Source organism: Dunckerocampus dactyliophorus, chromosome 13, assembly GCF_027744805.1.
Source record: "Dunckerocampus dactyliophorus isolate RoL2022-P2 chromosome 13, RoL_Ddac_1.1, whole genome shotgun sequence".
NCBI lineage: Eukaryota > Metazoa > Chordata > Actinopteri > Syngnathiformes > Syngnathidae > Dunckerocampus > Dunckerocampus dactyliophorus.
Window position 1 is genome coordinate 2,787,043 of NC_072831.1, and position 18,999 is coordinate 2,806,041.

The 18,999-nt window shown below is 43.1% G+C and overlaps 1 protein-coding gene across 5 annotated transcripts in view; it reads right to left on the minus strand.

Annotated features, from left to right (window-relative positions):
• Positions 1-4,718: 4,718 nt before the first annotated feature.
• The window catches only part of hspa12a (heat shock protein 12A), a 62,249-nt gene continuing 47,968 nt past the window's right edge, over positions 4,719-18,999 (minus strand). For all 5 annotated transcript variants that reach the window (XM_054795972.1, XM_054795970.1, XM_054795971.1 and 2 more), the window contains one exon: positions 4,719-14,624. In XM_054795972.1, the coding sequence (XP_054651947.1) occupies positions 13,993-14,624 (632 nt within the window). In that variant the 3' untranslated portion in view covers positions 4,719-13,992. The remainder of the gene's footprint in view (positions 14,625-18,999) is intronic.

An 18,999-nucleotide genomic window follows, 5' to 3' on the forward strand; every position in this document is an offset into this window, starting at 1 on the left:
CCCAACACGAGAACATGAGTCTCATTCGTCGTATTTTCTCTTATTATATCTACTGTATTAAGTAATGGCAGAAATTTGCTTTACCGTCAGTCATGGGACCAATTAACCGCCGCAAAGGAGGCATTACTGTACTCGTGGGAGGTTTTGCCATTTGCCGGTAAGGTGGGAACATAACCGCCATGAAAGCGGGGATCGACTGGACAGTAATCCCTCGCTATATCGCTGTTTATCAAATAATTAATGAATAAATGGTGGCTGTTTGTGGTTGACTATGGCCTATTATGCATGAAAAAATACTGAAAGACACGTTATATGTAGTATTGTGGTCACCAGGGATCAGTAATGTTATGAGACATGATGTATGACCTTTCACACTGCATGGAGACTTGCTACTGAGCCGGCAGAGCCCAGCCCACGAGACGGACGTCACATGCCATGGACATGCCATGGTTGAGACGGACGTCTCATGCCATGGTTGAGACTGATATCACATGCCATGGCTGGGACGGACGTCACATGTCATGGTTGAGCTCGAGGGAAAAAAAGGTTCTCCTCTCATTCTGTGTGGAAGTGGTAAGTTTTTGTCTCCTTAGTCCTTTTTCCCTACTCCGTTTGAAACACTTTCTTACGTTTACAATCAGTAAATTGGAGAGGCTACCTAGTTAGCTCGGTAGCTTGCTATGCTAGCAGCAGCCGTCTGTCCCTGCAGTAACCCCTTCACCGGAGCAATGTGCGACAGTTTATTTATTTCTCAGTTCCGGTTTTCATGCCCTTATTTTGGAACACTTCCTCTTTTCTTCCGCTTAGTTTTCTGCTCCCTCTACTTTCCTGTTTATGCACACCTGTTCCCTCTATTGACTTTAGCTGGTAGCTGCTTGCTTTGTTGGTTCATTGTGTGATACATCTGTACAAATATCTGTATATGGTGTACCATGTGCTCTGTGCTGCAAATCTTCTTGATTAAATACTCTTACCTCCACCTCGTGCCCATCTCTGCATCCTGGGGTCACGCATGAAACCACAACGTGAGAGAATGAACCAACCAGGAAGTGACCTGGCGGAATACAACTGTCGGACACAGCGGTTCCTCACAATGGCGGCAGAGTGCGCACAGTTCCCGCCAGAGCAGCTGGAGAGGATGGTGCGGGGACCTGATGGCAGGCTGGTCCCAATGGACTCGGTGATGCTGCTTGCACACCAGCCCGCTTTCGACGCAAGCTCACACGTCACTCGCTTCCTCTTGACCACGCCAAGCCGAGGTGCAGTTGCCGCATGCTGCCGGTGAGTGTCGGCCCGTGGTCCAGCCTCCTCCAGCACCTGCTTACTGTCAGTTCCAGCTGCCTTCGTCACCTGCACAGGTTCTGCCGCCAGTGCAATGCCAGAAGGAGGTTGTCTCTCCATGTCTCTCCAAGCTTCTGACACCCCCGGAGCCCACCCCTCTTCAGCGTTCACTGGTTATGTTTCAGAACCAGTTAGCCGCTACAAACGAAGCATGACGGTACGTGGTAACCTGCTGCACTTTTAGGTAGGCAACTTGGATTAAGGCTCCAATGGCTGTCATATCAGTGAGATGTTCATCAATTCATCAGCCAGCACTCCTGCCATTGACGGACATTCCACGTTCAGGTGCTAATTCCCCTGACAAAGCACGGCGTGTATATCTGTATCTCCAAAAGGCCCGTGCACGTGCGCATGTGCGTGTGTGGGCAATGCACTCATTAATGTGTCGGTGGCCTTTTGCTGGTTTATGAAGTCCTGATTGTGAGTCATTGTTTTGGCTTCATTGGTTGGAACGCACAGCGTGTAATTAAGCTTGCAAATACGCGGCTTTAAAAGGCGAGCTGCCATTCTCATCACGGTGCTAACAAAGTGCATTTGAAATCACTCTGACTTCCCCTCGCCCAGCCATCAAGGCACAATACCAATCACAGGACGCGACTCTGCTTCCAGCCTGACTGCATTAATAATATTAATAAAACAGCAAAGTGAATGTGTGGGCTCTGTCTTGAAATCCTCTAAAGACGTGTGTCTTTGTCTCACAGTCCTGTTTGTCTTTCCATGATTGGCTCATTGAGAGTGAAGGCTAATGACAAAATAGCAGGCTAATTCCTGTAATTATGGGAATTTCCAAATGACAGCGCTTCCTTTCACTGCTCTTTAAGCCGCTGGCTTTGGGGGTGGCATTGTTGCCAACATAACGCATTTTAGCGTCAACTTGGGAATGAGTTGAGGTATTAATGGAGGTGGTGAGGGGGTGTGAGGGGGGGTGGGGGGTGGGGGGATGGCCCCCTTAGGGAATGCTTGCAAAACAAATGTAACCCCTGACTGCTGAGCTGCTGCTTTGTGGCGTCTTCAAGAACGGTACGTGTCCAACAACACATCAAACAACTTTAGATTTCCTTCCAACCGCAACCAAACTCCTACACCTTGTTTTTGCAGCACACCTGCTCCATGTCGGCTTTTAGCACAGGTGGGAGCAAGCCATTGTTTTGCAAGGCTCAAGTCTTTGCAAGGGTCGAGTCTCAAAATGGGCATGGCTCTCAAGTCTTTCATCCCATGTCTGGAGTCGAGTCTCAAGTAAAGACATGAAAGAACAAGTCAAGTCTCAAGCCTTTAATCCCAAATCGAGTCTCAAGTAAAGACCTGCAAGTCCAAGTCAGGTCTAAAGTCTTTAATCCCAAATCGAATCTCAAGTAAAGACCTGCAAGTCACTCTCACGTCTTTAAACCACCAGTTTTACTGTGCATTTGCCAATAAAACTCTTGAATCTTGAAGTGTCAAGGCCAAAGGCCTTCTACCGGTCGGACGTGTCCTGAACACCTCCCGAGGGAGGCGGCCGGGAGGCATCCCAACCGGATGCCCAAGCCACCTCATCTGGTGGCTGAGAAGGAGCAGCGGTTCTTCCCGGAAGACAGTGCTTCTCACCTTATCTCTAAGGGAGAACCCAGGCACCCTATGGAGAAAACGTGTCCACTTGTACGCGCGGTCTGGTTCTTCGATCACTACCCAAAGCTCATGACCATATGTGAAGGTAGGAACGCAGATTGACAGGCTCAGATCTCTCTTCACCACAACGGACCGATGCAGAGTCTGCATCACTGCAGACGCCCAACCAATCCAGATGTCGATCTTGCGTTCCAACCAAGAACCATTGACTCCGACTTGGAAGTACTGATGCTCATCCTGGCCACTTCACACATCGGTTGCGAACCGATCCAGTCAGAGTTGAAAGTCATGGCTCAATGAAGCCAGCAGGACCAACTGTGGACCCTCTACAATTTGCATATCGCCAGAACCGGTCCACGGATGCTGCAGTCAACACTGCCATCCACACAGCCCTTTCTCACCTACAGGGCCAGGACACATATGTCAGAATGCTATTTATAGACTATAGCTCTGCTTTTAATACAGTCAGCCCCCACAAACTCACAAATAAGCTCCTCACACTTGGCCTGTCACCCTCCCTCTGTAACTGGGTGTTTAACTTTCTAACAGGCAGGCCCCAGTCAGTCAGAGTCCACAATCGCACATCCAGCTCAAGAATTGTGAGCACTGGGACCCCACAGGGGTGTGTGCTGAGTCCGCTCCTCTACACGCTCTTCACCTACGATTGCGTGGCCTCCCAGAACAACACCAGCATCATTAAATTTGCGGACGACACTACAGTCATCGGCCTGATCACTGGTGGTGTTGAAACATCATACAGAAGAGAGGTGGCGGACCTCATAGCTTGGTGTCGTGATAACAATCTCCTTCTCAATACAGATAAGACCAAAGAGATGATCATCGACCCAAGAACAAGGGAAAAGGAGCCGCATAGACCCCTGTTTATTGATGAGACTGAGGTGGAGAGGGTGAAAACCTTCAAGTTCCTTGGCACACACATCAGCGAGGACCTCACCTGGTCTCACAACACCCAACAAATTCTGAAGAAGTTCCAAAGGAGACTGTACTTCCTGAGAAGACTGAGGAAATTTGGCATGTCCACCACAATCCTGAGTTGCTTCTACAGATGCACTATGGAAAGTGTCCTTACCGCCTCCATCACTGTTTGGTACGGTAACTGTACAACACGTGATAGGAAGGCACTCCAGCGGGTGATCAAGACCTCACAGAACATTGTTGGGGCAGCCCTCCCCTCACTGCAAGACATTTATAAAACTAGAGTCCTACGAAGAACACACAACCTCATCAAGGACAGCACACATCCACAACACTCATTATTCACACTCCTACCGTCAGGCAGACGCTACAGGAGTTTGAAGTCCAGGACCACAAGGCTGGCAAACAGCTTTTACCCACAGGCCATCAGGCTTCTCAACGAAGCACTCACACACGCCGCACGCAACACACGCACACACTCATAGCACTTTATTTATTTATTTATTTGTATTATTTATTTGTATTAATGTCTCTTCTGTTGTTGTTGCTTCATTTATTGGTATTTATGTTTCTTATGTTCTTATTCTTTCTTCTGTTTTCTTTCCTTTCTTGGGAGAATGAACAGAATAAGAATTTCATTGCATAGTATAACTGCCTGTTTTACTATGCACATGACAATAAAACTCTTGAATCTTAAATCTGCAAAAAGCAGAGACCCAATCCTGCAGCCACCAAACCGGAAGCCCTCAACGCCGTGGCTGCACCAAGAAATTCTGTACATAAAAGTCATGAAAGGGATCAGTGGCGTCTTTGGCATTTCCAAGAAGAAAAGGAAAGACAAATAGACACTTTATTGGTGAGCCAGTGTTTAGAATACATTTAACCGCTAGATTCAATTAGCAGAGACACGTGAGATTGGAAAAAGAACAAAAAAGCAAACTGTCTACACGAGTACATTCAAGTGTGACAATCCAGTTCAAGTGTTGACTTGGTCGTGTACATACTATGAAGCACATACATCATACTGTGACGCACAGACTGTACTTCATAGTATGAAGCGCGCACTACATAGTATGAAGAAGATACTTCATACTGTGGCATACATACTTCATATTATGACACACATACTTCATACCATGACGTACTTACTTCATACCATGACGTACTTACTTCATAGTATGAAGCACATACGCAGCCTCCTACATCTCATTCACTTGGACCATAATAGCCTTTAGGCTATAAGATACATTGGAAAAGTGCAGCCTAGAGAAATGAATACATTCCACTGTGTGAGTGTACGTGTTGTGTAAGAAATAATATGTTAATAGCTTATCAATACACACTATTCACTGTCGAGCAAGTAGCAGGCGCGTGTATTTCAATTCCCAAAGACGCATCCATCGCATCATTGGAGGGAAATGCATGGATGCGTGCATCAATCAACAGAAAAGCCTTTTCAACAAACTCATTTTGACAAACACGTAAGAGTTCACACGTCATGCTCGCTAATTCTCTTGGGACGTTTGGCATTGAAACATTTGGCGTTGCTCAGGCCGCCATTAAAGGATTATGGATTGATGGGCGTGATGCTCAATGGGTCATTTACAACTGCGATGACAGCGTCTCCAAGCAGCTCAGGCAAAATGGAGTGCACGACTTGGCTCCTTCACATTAAACAGGCATGAAAACAGGAGCTCAGAACAACACCGATGGTGGACGTAAACAGATGGAGTTTACTGGGGTGAGCCAAGTTGTCCTTTGACACTACATTCATGCTGGCCATTTCAAATCCTGTCCACCTGATGGCATTTTCCTACCAAGTATTACGGTACGCACTTTTATGGATGTGTCGAAGATTAGCAACAACATTGATTTGCTTGCATTAGTATTTTTTATGTTGTCTAAAATGCTCCGTCTTGACACCTTTTGACACATTAATAAAAAAAAGAAATCTCACTGCCATGATAAAAGCATGCAGTCTGGAATGTCAGCATTGGATTTAGAATAAAAGTGCTGATGTTTGCTGTACAAGTACTTCACCAGATTGAAGGTTGTGATATTCTTACCGTATTAGATTCCACATGACCACCAGGGGTCTCCAGTGGAATCATTTAGGACATTTTGTTCCCTTTCAGTTCATTCTTCATGCTTGCTACAACATGTGGTATCAGATATACGCCACCTTGTGGCCTTTCATAGGGGATTCATGCTAATGCATGCTTGGGTCCCTGACATGATTCATCAACTTACATGCTGTTTGTAATTATGGTTGGATTTTTGAAAGCAGTAAATTCGCAAAAATGACATTCTTGGCGGCACCTATGACAAGCTTTCGCTCGCGGGTCTGCCACATTCCATAAGTGACATCATCAGGGTGACACATGTCAGCCTAAGCAGAGTAAACAAATGCTTCTCGAGGTACATGGTCGACTTGGTTCAGTATGTTTTTCATCAAAATAGTAGTCTTGCCAAAATGTTGTGCTGCTGCTGGATGTTCGTATTATTCCAGTGATACTGTAAGTTTTTTTCTTTTCCAAAAGATGAAGGTTTAAGACAACAATGGACGAAGCAGGTGCAGAGAACGAGAGGCAGTTCTGTTCTTTGCAGTGATCATTTCACTGATGACTGCTTCGAAGGAACACCTTTACAAAAACCATTTGGCTTGAAAGTACGGTATAAACGCATTTTGAAAAAGGATGCTATTGCGCCTGTTACACAGGAAAAAAAAAGAAAAGAACGATGTCGAAGTTGTCACAGAACAGAGTAAGTCATGTCTTGTTCACATGTTTTCACTATTCCATGATAGAGACAAGGCTGCAAAGCATTATATATGTTATGCAAACATGACTGCAACGAAATATAAAACAAATCAGGGCGGTTTAAAAGAATAATTGAAGGATTTCCAACTCCAGTGTAGTTTTCAAGGCGACCAGTCTCCATGTTCTGTTTTTGAGTCCATGTTCTGCAAGTTCTCTATTTCATATCCAAATGTTTCTTCCTCCTCGAAAGCTATTGACACATGACTCAAAACTTGGCTATAATCACTGGAAACATCCTCTGTCTCATACGCCGCTATGTTTGTTCACCTGTGTGATAGTGATAGCATCCCGATGACGTCACTTCCAGAAACGGGACTGAACAGCGAGCGCTGGCTCGTCACGGTTGGCGCCATGAACTGCAAATGTCATTTTTGCGAATTTATCGTTCGCTTTCAAAAATGGAACAACGCAGAACATAATTGCAAACAAGATAAACATATTTAAGCAAAGCTGATGAATCATGCCAGGGACCCTTTAAGATATCCAGATGAGCTGACAATGAAGGCTTCTGTATGAATGTACCTCGTTGCGCTCCTTTTGGAACAACGAGCGCTGCACGCTGACGACACATTCCGAGTGTGACAGGTTGGAAGGTCTTTTGAGGGATGTTTCTGAAGAGGTGCTTGAGTCAGAAAGCTGGCTGTCAGATCCATAAAGGTGTTGATAAAGTAAGGAATTCTATTTTGGATTGTTTCTTTTCGCTCTGGCATTTCATCTTTTTGGGACTGTATTTTATATGTCCTTCATGTGACTTCAGTGTTGATTTCGCTATCATTTAGGTCCAAGTTCCCACTTACACTAAAATTCCACTTACATCTACATTTTCTACAGTATGTACACAAAAGGCATTTCTTTCCTCAAATATTGTTGACAAATCTGTTTAAATCTGTTGGCGGGCACTTCTCCTTCGACGAGATAACCCATCCACCTCGCAGGCGTGAGGGGCTATCCACACCGAAACGGCTGAGGATTTTACGGTTTCAGCCGCTCATCCACACGGAAACGGTATTTTTTGAAAAGAGCTTTGACGACAAGCCGACATAATATCTAAATATTTCCAGTGTCATGACTTACCCAAGTCTACATTCTCCCGGTATTTTCGTGTCTTGCCCAAAATGACTCTATGACGGACTTCTGCACGTGTGTTCTTTCTTCTTCTATAGTTTGGTGTGTCATGTGGTTCCATATGTGTGTCCGTTCACAGCGCCACACGTAGGTGTGCCTTGTGTATTACATCCTTTTCACCCAAAAATCCTTTTAAAAAAATCTCAGGAGCACAGGGCCTGAGGCGGAGGCACGTGGTCTGCGGTTGCGAGGCTGCTTGGATATGTCTTCACTATTCCATGATAGAGACAAGGCTGCAGAGCATTATATAATCCCTCATTTATCACGGTTAATTGGTTCCAGACCCGGCTGTCATAAGTGAATTTCCACAAAGTAGGATTCCTTATTTATAAGTGGAATATTTTGGTAGAGCATAGAAAACCTGTTCACCACCTTTTTAACATTATTAGAGACCTCTAGACATGAAATAACACCTTTACAGTCAACTTTACACTCCTATTACCCAATATAGTAGACATAATAAGAGAAAATAAGACATTTAAGACATAAATAAGACTCGTGCTCGTGTGTGTTGCTGTAAATGTGTTCCGGTGGTGGACAGGAAGTGACGTCAGGGGTTTCAGAGTTGAGTTTCAGCCCGGTGTGTCTTATGGCCGCAACAGTAGGCTGTGTTTTTATGATGGATTTTCATTAGGGACTCGTGTTTCTGTCGTGAGATTATTCAAAGCTGCAATAAAAGCCTGTTTTCCCTCCCATCAAGTCTGGTGCTTGCGTGTTTCGGCCAACATTACGGACACCTAGTGGCCAGTGTACAATACTGCATATCATCACGTATTTGAGTGTGTCTTCTGAATGCCTTATATTTGTATTTTCATTCATTTAGGCATTTTTATGCTAGAAAATGTCCAATTTAGTCATAAAATACGGTACATTTTCTGACTAATAACAGGCCCTATTCAACCACAAAAGAGCATGATTTATAAATTCATAGATTTTTGAAAAACGCTGACAGAGTGAAGCTGTGAAATTGAAGCGCAAGCGGGCCAGGCATTATTACTGTACAGCCAAATGCTCTACAACACTTTTGACACGGTTTCTTGAAAAGAAATGAACATTAATTCCACATGTAACAGCTCTGGTGGACACAGCATGACTATTGCACGCTCCCTCAACATCTGTGGCATTGTGCTGCGCACATTTTGGAGTGGCCTTTAATTGCGGCCAGCCTCAGGCACACCTGTGCAGTAATCCTGCTGCTGATACGCCACACCTGTGAGGTGGACGGAACATCTCGGCAAAGGAGAAGTGCTGACTAACACAGATTTCAACAGATTTTGGCATCAGTATTTAAGAGAAATATGCCCTTTGTGTACACAGAAAAGGTTTGCCATATTTGAGTTCAGCTCATGGCAGATGGGAGCAAAAACAACAGTGTTACTTATACTTTTGTTGAGCGTAGTTTGCCACAAAGGTGCCAAGAGGGCAGTAAAATTGAGGGCGGCACAATGCTTGAATAGAATGGAATCCTAACGAATGCATGTTTATTCTGCTATGTAACAGCGCCTTTTGTGCACATGAAAGCGTATCAAATACGTGAAAGCACACAGAAGCGTATTAAGTATTTAAGATACTGCTTGACAAGGCGCTAAAAATATGTACAATATTTAAATAGTGTATGCACAGAAATGAACAAAATAGGGCTGTCCGTCACACCAAGATTGAACGTATCCGAGTAGGAACGTCACATTTCATCCCATAATGGCAAACACAGACGAATAAAGGCAACACTTAAGAGCTTGTGATGGTCGCACTCGCTTGCAGCATGTTTCACATTCCTGGGCTGAATACTCCCATCAGTGCATTCAATAAGTATACTACGTACACCGTCTACTTATTTCCTGCACATTTTCATTTGCTTTCTCCCGTCGTGTATTTGAGTGTGTAGGTTGATGGTCTGTAAGCACGATAAAGACACCATTTTGTCATGCTTCTCAGCGTGAACGCACTGATGCAATCAAAAGACTAAGTGTGAGTATGCAAAGTGTGCACTTATGCCAGGGGTGTCCAATTTTTTTCCAGCAAGGGCCACTTGGTGAAAAAATGTCCAAAAATGCAGAATTTATTTGTTGTTTTGTTTGTTTCTAAAATAGTCCTACTTTAAAAAAAATCATTTTTTCTTTAATATTTCAACTTTATGCTACTAAAATGATGTCATTTTTCCTCATCATGTGACAACGGAATTGTAGTAAAATTACAACTTTTTCTTGTTAGATGATACAGTTTTTCTTGGAATATTTTGACTTCATTTTTGTGAAATTACCGCAGGATTTTTCCATTTTGGCTTTTGCTTTTTTGTTTTTAAAATGGGCCGCGGGCCAATAAAAAAAGAGGTCGCAATCTGGACCACCCTGACTTATGCAAACAAAAGACTAAGTGTGAGTATGCAAGTGTGCACCGATTCAATCAAAAGACTAAGCGTAAGTATGCAACTGCACCAACGGAAGCTCAGTCCTGGACTCCCCTGAGGTTGATCTAAAAGGAAGATCCTGGTGTGTTTGCATTAGGGATGCACCAATCAGGGCTCTATGCTGCCGATTCCGATCATCCAGGGCTGAAATCGGCCGATACCGATCACATGGATTCATGATATTTTTGGATTTCTTTATGATATGTGCAATTGGCTATATGAAAGAAAGAACCATAAAATCACCTTCATTTAGACAAAAACATATTTGACTCATCACTGGTGCAGGGGCGTTTTTACTCATATGGGGGCCCACGGCAAACCTGGTCATTGGGGCCCAGGTTTTTACATTAAAATAAATGAGTATGTAATTCAGGTTTTGCTTTTGAAACGTGTTAGTTATCTGTCAGCTTAAGTTGCTAGTTACATATCAATGCTTATATACCGCCACAAAAAAACATTTCAAATACAGCGTGCCTCCTTTGCTGTTTCGTGGATTTAGCGTATTACAGGCCGAGCCTGGCCCTTTAAGAAGAATTGCATTGTGGGAAGTTGAGTGTCTATCTCTTCCAGTTGCAAATGATCTGCAGCAAAGTGTTTTAACCAGGACACAAAAACGCTGCGGTGCCGCGGAACGGCGCCAGGACGAAAAGGCGCAGGAGTGAAATACTGATAATTTTTAGTGTTGATCATTAAGGTTGATCCTTAAAGTCCAAACGAAGGTGTGAACTTCTTTGAGAGTGTTTAAACAAGAGAGAAATGCTAATGCCTGTCTGAGAAAAGTCTATAGAGTGTATGGGGAGGGGTTTTACAGCATTAAAACATAGATCAGCACTGTTAACAAATTAAGTTGCCTACTTCACGGATTTCACTTATTGGGGGCTATTTTGGGAAACTAACCCCAGGATAAAGGAGGGAATCTGTAATAATGTTTATCGTCTTGTAAAAAGTATGAATGTGAGAATATTCTTCTATTTCCTGAACTAGATGAAGGGGGATTATTATTAGCTAACAAGTCAGTCGTCTCAACGCTTTTACTGTCACTGATAAGAACATTTAATATACAGTAGTTTACCACGTCAATACTCACGTCTTTGTGATGAAAAGCGCCACTCTCAGCTTCATCTCTAAGCATTTTCCTCGGTTGAGACTGACAGCAGCGGTGCTGCTGTACTTGTGTCATCGTTTGTTGTGACGTTTGGGGGCCCAGTAGGCCCCAGCGTACCCCCGCGGCCCTAAGGAAGATAAGCGGCATAGAAAATGTATGGATGGGATGGACTGCACTGCACGCATGGATCGCTGCGGGCTGCAATCGTGCGAGCCGCGGGTGATCACGTGGTTTCTCACGGCAACTGTCCGATACTGATCGCAGCATCCCTCGTTGGCATGAAACTCAGGCGTCTAAAGTAAAAGTATCGCGTCCACTCCTTCATTCTTAAGCAAGCGATTCACCTGCAATAAAAAGTAAGGATCTCACACGGCGCCACCTCCTGTTGTTTGTTCCTCTTTTCATGTCTGGCTTTCCTGGAGGGGTCAAGTTTTTGGAGACTATGAAATTGAGAGAGCGTGACACAAATGTGGCGTGAGCGATAGGGAAGATACAGTATCTACTATACGCTCGGCAACAAGGCTCACTGTGTTTATCTTTTCTGCTTCTGTCACATAAAGCTGTTTAGCAGAGCACATTCACAATTTGTTCATGATTTATTTTGGCTCGATATTTAATCAATGATATTGTAGCATCAGCATCATTTTCACATCATTCTCTAATCTGCTGTCATCAAACTCCAAATCAATGTGTTCATCCAGCATGACAGTATTGGGGTTTTGGGGTTTATCTTTTATTTTTTGGCTTTCTTGTTGAGAGGTGCTATAATTTGGCTCATAACCAATCAATTGATCAACATTGGATGTAAAGGCCGTTCCACCGCATTGCTGCCACTTGCAACTTGAATTTCTCTCTTTATTTTCCAACTCTACATCTGATCACACATTGAACTACGGTACTCCAAATGCGAAACTTAGGGTTCGGGACAGGGTTGGGGTTAGGGTTACGTTACATACACACAAACAAAATGTTTTTAAATAAATAACATAAAAAAATGTAGGTGACAGGACTGTGAAGTTGGTTGGAACATCATTGAATAAATGTAAAAATAAATGATAGGGCTGTCAAATTTATCGCCCCCTTTCCTTTATGTCCTGTGTGAGCCTCGGCCCACACCGTAGTTTGAGGAAACACAGAGGTGACTGTGGAGCTACAAGCGGGAGCAAATATTGAGCAGACATGTAGACAGAAAAGGGTATTTTGATCAATTTTGCTTCAAAGCGCTGGCAGATGGCTCTCGCAACAAGACCAAAGTTGTTAGTATCTACTGGCACTGCCGGTAAGTCAGATTTATGCAGTGGTACTTTGGCATACGAGTGTCCCAAATAACGAGTGCGCTTTAGATGTGAGCCGTCTCTCCGCTGATTTTTTGCTTTGAACTGCGAGCTAAAATTTGGGTTATGAGTTGCTAGTTAACGGCAGGCATAGCCGAGGACAGCTAGCATTAGCAGCGCACTAGCTAACCGCCGGGAAGGAGTATAGTATAGCCATCTCATTTATCTTATTTATTATGTATCGTGTACAACTAGGTCAGAAACAACATCAAATGAAAAGCACGAAATGAATACAGAGCCACCATCCACCAGTACCAGCCTGGACTTTGTTTTTCAGAGAGGTTGTGTACCACAAATATACACATTAGCACTCAGTAAGGTCATCAAATCTTACCTTTATGCATCCCCACATAGTAGCAACATTTGGGAACCAATATGAGGTGAAAGAAAAAGGGTAAAATGAGAGTATAGTAGTCGACCTGTGCAGCGTAGGACGAAGTTAGAAGGTGTGTTCAAGGACCGTCGAACCAAGTGGGACAAAACGCCGCTCGCATTAAACTTGAAAAAACTGGGGGATTTTGAAATGTATATTATTTAGTGAATAAAATAAAGGTCCGTATTTCCAAAATTGATTTGCCTTTACATAAAATTTGATGTAGTTGCATATCAATTCGTTTACCACACAGATTTACATCCCTACAAGTTCTAAACAAAAACTTAATTCGTTCTACGATTAAGTGTGATTCATTATGAGTTAAGCATGGACAAAAGGCGATTAATCGTGATTAAATATTTTAATCATTTGACAGCCCTAATAAATGAGCGAAATGACTGTTGGTGGATCTGAATGATGCAAATAGCTGTGGATCATGTGACTTGTAGAATCTTTTTCCGAGGGGGGGGGTAATGTGTTAGGGTAACAGGACTGAGAGAAAACCCGGGAACGTGACAGAAGTGTCAATTTTAACGAAATTGTTGTTTTTTTCCCTAAGAAAATAAAGTTAAAGTGTAGTTGGGATAATGAGTAACACAAATATTTAAAAAAAGAAGATATATTTCATGGTAATATTTAACAACAAAAAGTGTTCACGGTAGTTGAAATGAATTTTTTAGATCGTACTGACGAAATGTACAATCAGATCAGTTCATCGGTTCACGTGAATTCATGCAGGTCACTTCCTGGGAAAGCAAATGGCACAGATTCGGTGGAACGGCCCCTAAATGGCTCAGCCCGGGTCCTGCATGGGTCCAGCTTGGTGTACATGGGAGGTTAAGCAATGGACTCGGTTTCAGATGACACCCAGAACGTGTCTCAGCTTGCCGTAGTTACAGTATGTGTGTGTAAGCTGTGTTGCTTCCTTAGTGGATATCAATATTATCTTAATGGCTGAGGAAGTCGATACTAGCCTTGACGGTGCGGCCGGTGGACACGTCCACTGCCATAGCCCGAATCTCCGTGTCACCAAACTGCATGAGCGTCTGGATTTCGCGGCGCGGGGCTGCGCTCTCCGTTCCGCTAACATCCAGGCGAAGTGTCCCGCACTTCTTGACGCCGGACTCGCTGATGAAGGCCACGCCCTCCTTCTCGGCGCAGTAGACGTGGATGACGATGACCTGCTGTGAGGGCTTTGCTGGCGTGTAGCTGCGCTTCACCAACTCACCCAGCGCCACCGACTGGTCAGCGGAGATGAAGGTGTCGAAGACGTCGGTGCACCAGCGCGTGCCATCCTTCACCAGCAGCTTCTCGGACGGGTGCTTTCCCTCCACGAAGCGATTGAGGACGCCGACGCCGTAGGTGAGCGGGGAGCGCCGCACTTTGATGATGCTGGGGTCCAAGCCAAACAGAACCGCACCCTTGAGGATGGTGAGGCCGACGTCGTGGGGGATGATGATGCGGCTGCGGCCGTGGAGCATGTTCTGGACCGCTTGCTGGAGAAGAGGCGACTCGGCAAAACCTCCCACCAGGAAAAGGAACTTGATGTCACTCACCTCGGGTTTCTCAAAGAGCTCATCTGAAGGGACAGAGCCAACATGGATCAATTTAGCAGACGCCCTCGGACTGGCTGACTCATGTCAACATAAGGGGTTGTCGACATCAGAGAAAACTGCAACCCTGCAGCAGTTTTCATAGTTTTCCTTCATTTGTGCATACTTGTGTTAGTTATTTATTTATATTTTTATATTATTATCCATTATTTATTTTATTTATATGTATTTATATTATATAATGTATGTGTATCTATATTTATTATTTGTGTGTATATACACAAACATAATTTATATATCATATTATTATTTATATATTATATTTATGTTTTATCATATATATTTATTTTGTGATTACATATATGTTTTACTATTTATTTTATTTTACACTTTTATCTAACAGCGCTGCCGTGCTAATATTAAACCTTGGTTAGCGTACGCCCCGGTTAGCATATTTTTCGTTTTACCTTGAAAATTTAATTAGCCTCAGTTGACGTACATTTTCCAGTTAGCGTGCAATATGGCTAGCGTCTTGTTGTGTTATTAATCCACGGCGTGTTTGTCACGCATTTTTATAACAACACATCCCTTTCAGCATCGTGTTCGCGCGGAAACCGGAACAGGAAGTCATTGTCTACGATGTCATCAGTGGGTGACTCTGTAGTTCTTTGCTAACTAACACAGTAATGACACAAGTCTCTGCTTTTTTTTGTATTGATCATGGCTGCAAAATAAGCCAAAATGGTGCCAAAGAAAGTTACAAGTGGAAACATTTTGATAACAATCACATCTTCACTGAAGGTAAAAGTAAACTTAAATGTTAATTTATCCCTTTCATTCACGTATATGCATTTAGAAATGTTTTAAGCATGTAAAACTATAACTGTGAAAGTGTTACTTAGCAAAGAACTACAGTCAAGCAGCGATGACGTCACAGATGGGCAACAGAGCTGACTTCCGCTTCCTGTTTCCGTATATTAGCAAGCTAATAGGATGCTAAAAAGGACGTTGTGTGATAAAAATACCTTAAGAAGACAGTTGGACTCACACGGTGTATTAATAACACAACAAGACGTGCGCCATATTGTGCGCTAACTGGAGAAAGTACGCAAACCGAGGCAAAACACACTAACTGGGGTGTACACTAACCGAGGTCCCACTGTATTTACAATCGGCAACCAAACTACTTTAAAACGAGTGGAACATCTCAAGCACCAAATTGTATGTTGTTGGATGTTCTCAAACCTAAAATATGTCCAAGTTTGGAGATGATCAAAGAAAAAAAAAGCAAATTTATTGGTGTGTGTTTGACACTCTTAACATGCATGCATCCTTTCTTCTACTTGTCCTGTTCACCGTCACTTCACTTGGGTGAAAAGGCAGACTACGCTCTGGACAGGACAACTTTTAGTCATTGGTCATGACAACACGCATTGAAATTACACGCAATTACCAACAAAACCATCAGCACAAGTCAAAAACGTGGGTGTCATTTTTCATTCTGAGCTGACTTTTAATTCACATATTAAAAACATCAGACAAATTGTTTTTTAGCATCTAAAATATAGCCATAATACGCCCTATTGTCTCTCAGGGCAACACGGAGATGCTAATGCATTCTTTTATCACTAGCTGTGTACTAGATTACTGTAATGCCCTGCTTTCTGCTCTTCCTAAAAAGAATATTTAATCTTCACAATTACTGCAAAATTCTGCATCACGTGATGACCAGAAGGCGGGCCCACATTGCACCGGTTTTAAAATCACTGCATTGGCTTCCCGTGTGTTTCAGGACGAATTTTAAAGTGTCCCTGACATGATTCATAACGGTAAATTGGCCAAAATGACATTTACTATGTCAACTCAGCATAATTTCCAGAAGTGACGTCATCGGGGTGACACCTCTCAGCTAAAGCAGAGTAAGCAAACACTTCTCCAGGTATCTCGTTGACTTGGTTCAGTATATTATTCACCAAGTAGTCATGCCAAAATGATGTGTTGCTGCTGGATGTTTATAGTATCCCAGTGATACTCTAAGTTTGTTTTCTTTTCCAAAAGAGGCAGGTTAAGACAACAATGGATGAAAGAATTGCAGAGAACGAGATACAGACACCCACCTGGAGTTCTGTTTTTTGCAGTCATCATTTCACTGATGACTGCTTCAAAGGAACAGCAAGAAGCATTTGGCTTGAAAGTATAGTATAAACTCATTTTGAAAAAGGAGGCTATTCTGCCATTACACAGGAAAAAAACAAGACATGAAGAACCACCACTATGTCAAAGTTGGCACAAGAGACTTAGTCATGTCTTTTATACATAATGCCTCTAAACACGATCCCACGATAGCGACAAGGCTGTAAAGCTTTGAACATATTATATAAACATGTATTCACAGCCATATGTTTACTGCTCCAAATGTTTCTTTCTCCTCAAAAACTATTGACACATGGCTCAAATCTTGGCTATAATCACTGTAAACATCCTCTGTCATGTTTGTTTACCTGAGTGATAGTACCCCGATGGCATCACTTCCAGAAATGAGGCTGCACCGCAAGAGCTAACTCGTCAAGCCTGGTGCCATGAACTGTACATGAACTGTCATTTTTGCAAATGTATCAAAAATCGAACAATGTACATACATACAACATAATTACAAACAATATTTAAAACATATTTAAGCAAAGTTGATGAATCATGTCATGGACTCTTTAAGCTTCTTGTTATGCTTTGTAAAAGTCTTACACGGAGGTCTTTGCATGTATGAAATGGACCTAGCAAGAGTCCAACAACAGCATCCCTGTGGAAATTCTGCTTTGGGGATGTTCTCCTCAATAAAATCCCCCCTGAGATGTTTGCAACCCTGGAGAGCAACCTAAAGAAACACGCCTGCTGCGCATTTGTGTTGATAGAGAATTGAAAATGACTTTAAACAGAAGACATGTACTTACTACACATGAATAAAATCACCCACTGCAGTGTCATTCATTTATTATGATCTGTAATTAATTGATCGAATGAATCTCTTTTTTTAAATTGCACTGAAAAATTGCTGAGAAAAGCCCTCACCTTGAGGTACTTTCATCTCAATTCATTACCTGATTGTGGCACATGACAATATAATATATGACAAAAAACGTGGCTTAATAAAGTCAGTTATTGTTTTCAACAGACTTGAACAGGTGCAGTCCTATCCATTTACATCGCGCTGTATTTCAGGTGACAGATGCTGTATTTCAAACATCGCTCCCTCGCTCTATCAATTTCTTTTTTAAATGAATGACTTAATAAATGATCGCTGTTTTGTGGTCGACCACAGCCTATTATTAGTAAAACTTGGCTGAAATGAAGCGTTTTCAAGCATAAAAATGTCTAAATGAACTAACTGTTTTCTATGCCGCTAATCGTTACTAGTGTCAGGGGGCATGCTGGAGCCTATCTCAGCTGACTTTGGGCGAGAGGCGGGGTACACCACGGACTGGTCGCCAGCCAATGGCAGGGCACATATAGACAAACAATCATTCACACTCACATTCATACCTATGGACAATTTAGAGTCTCCAATGAATCTGTGTAGGCTCTCAGTCGTACAGGAGTTGTCCATCGAGGAAAAGGCTTCTTGAGACGTCATCTGTACTTCTGTGAAGAAGGTGTCGGACGTTTCGCTCCTCATCCGAAGAGCTTCGTCAGCGAACTAATAAGTGCTGGTAGCTTAGGCCTTAAATACAGTAAGAGTGGGCGGAATTGGTGTGCCAACACCCTCCTCCTATTGGTTCGTTACACTAAGCCTGGGCGGAGTAGTGGTATAATCCTATCCTGTTATTAACACCTCCGATAAAAGGGAAGTGTCGCTCCCTGAATAGGGTATGAACGACTCTGATACTGGCTTGTTAGCATCTATTGTTCTGGCTCGGCCCTGCCTTCACCTCATTTGCAAGACTAAGAGCTGTGGGTTTTGGTCTCAGTAACCTGCTGAACACAGGGTCCAAATTAAACCTCAAACCACCATTCCGATTCAATGATGGGTTCTGTTGTTTGACAAAAATAGCTTCCTTTACTCCTCTTTCAAACCATCTGTTTTCTTTGGCCAAAATCTTTACCTCGCTGTCCTGAAAAGAGTGATTGGTAGCTTTCAGGTGTAGATGTACTGCTGATTGAGGACCACTAGCATTGTCCCTGCGATGTTGATAAAGCCTTTTTTGGAGCATTTGCTTAGTTTCCCCAATGTAGTGCTCTTTGCATTCCTCATCTTCCGAAGTATCAGAGTCGTTCATACCCTATTCAGGGAGCGACACTTCCCTTTTATCGGAGGTGTTAATAACAGGATAGGATTATACCACTACTCCGCCCAGGCTTAGTGTAACGAACCAATAGGAGGAGGGTGTTGGCACACCAATTCCGCCC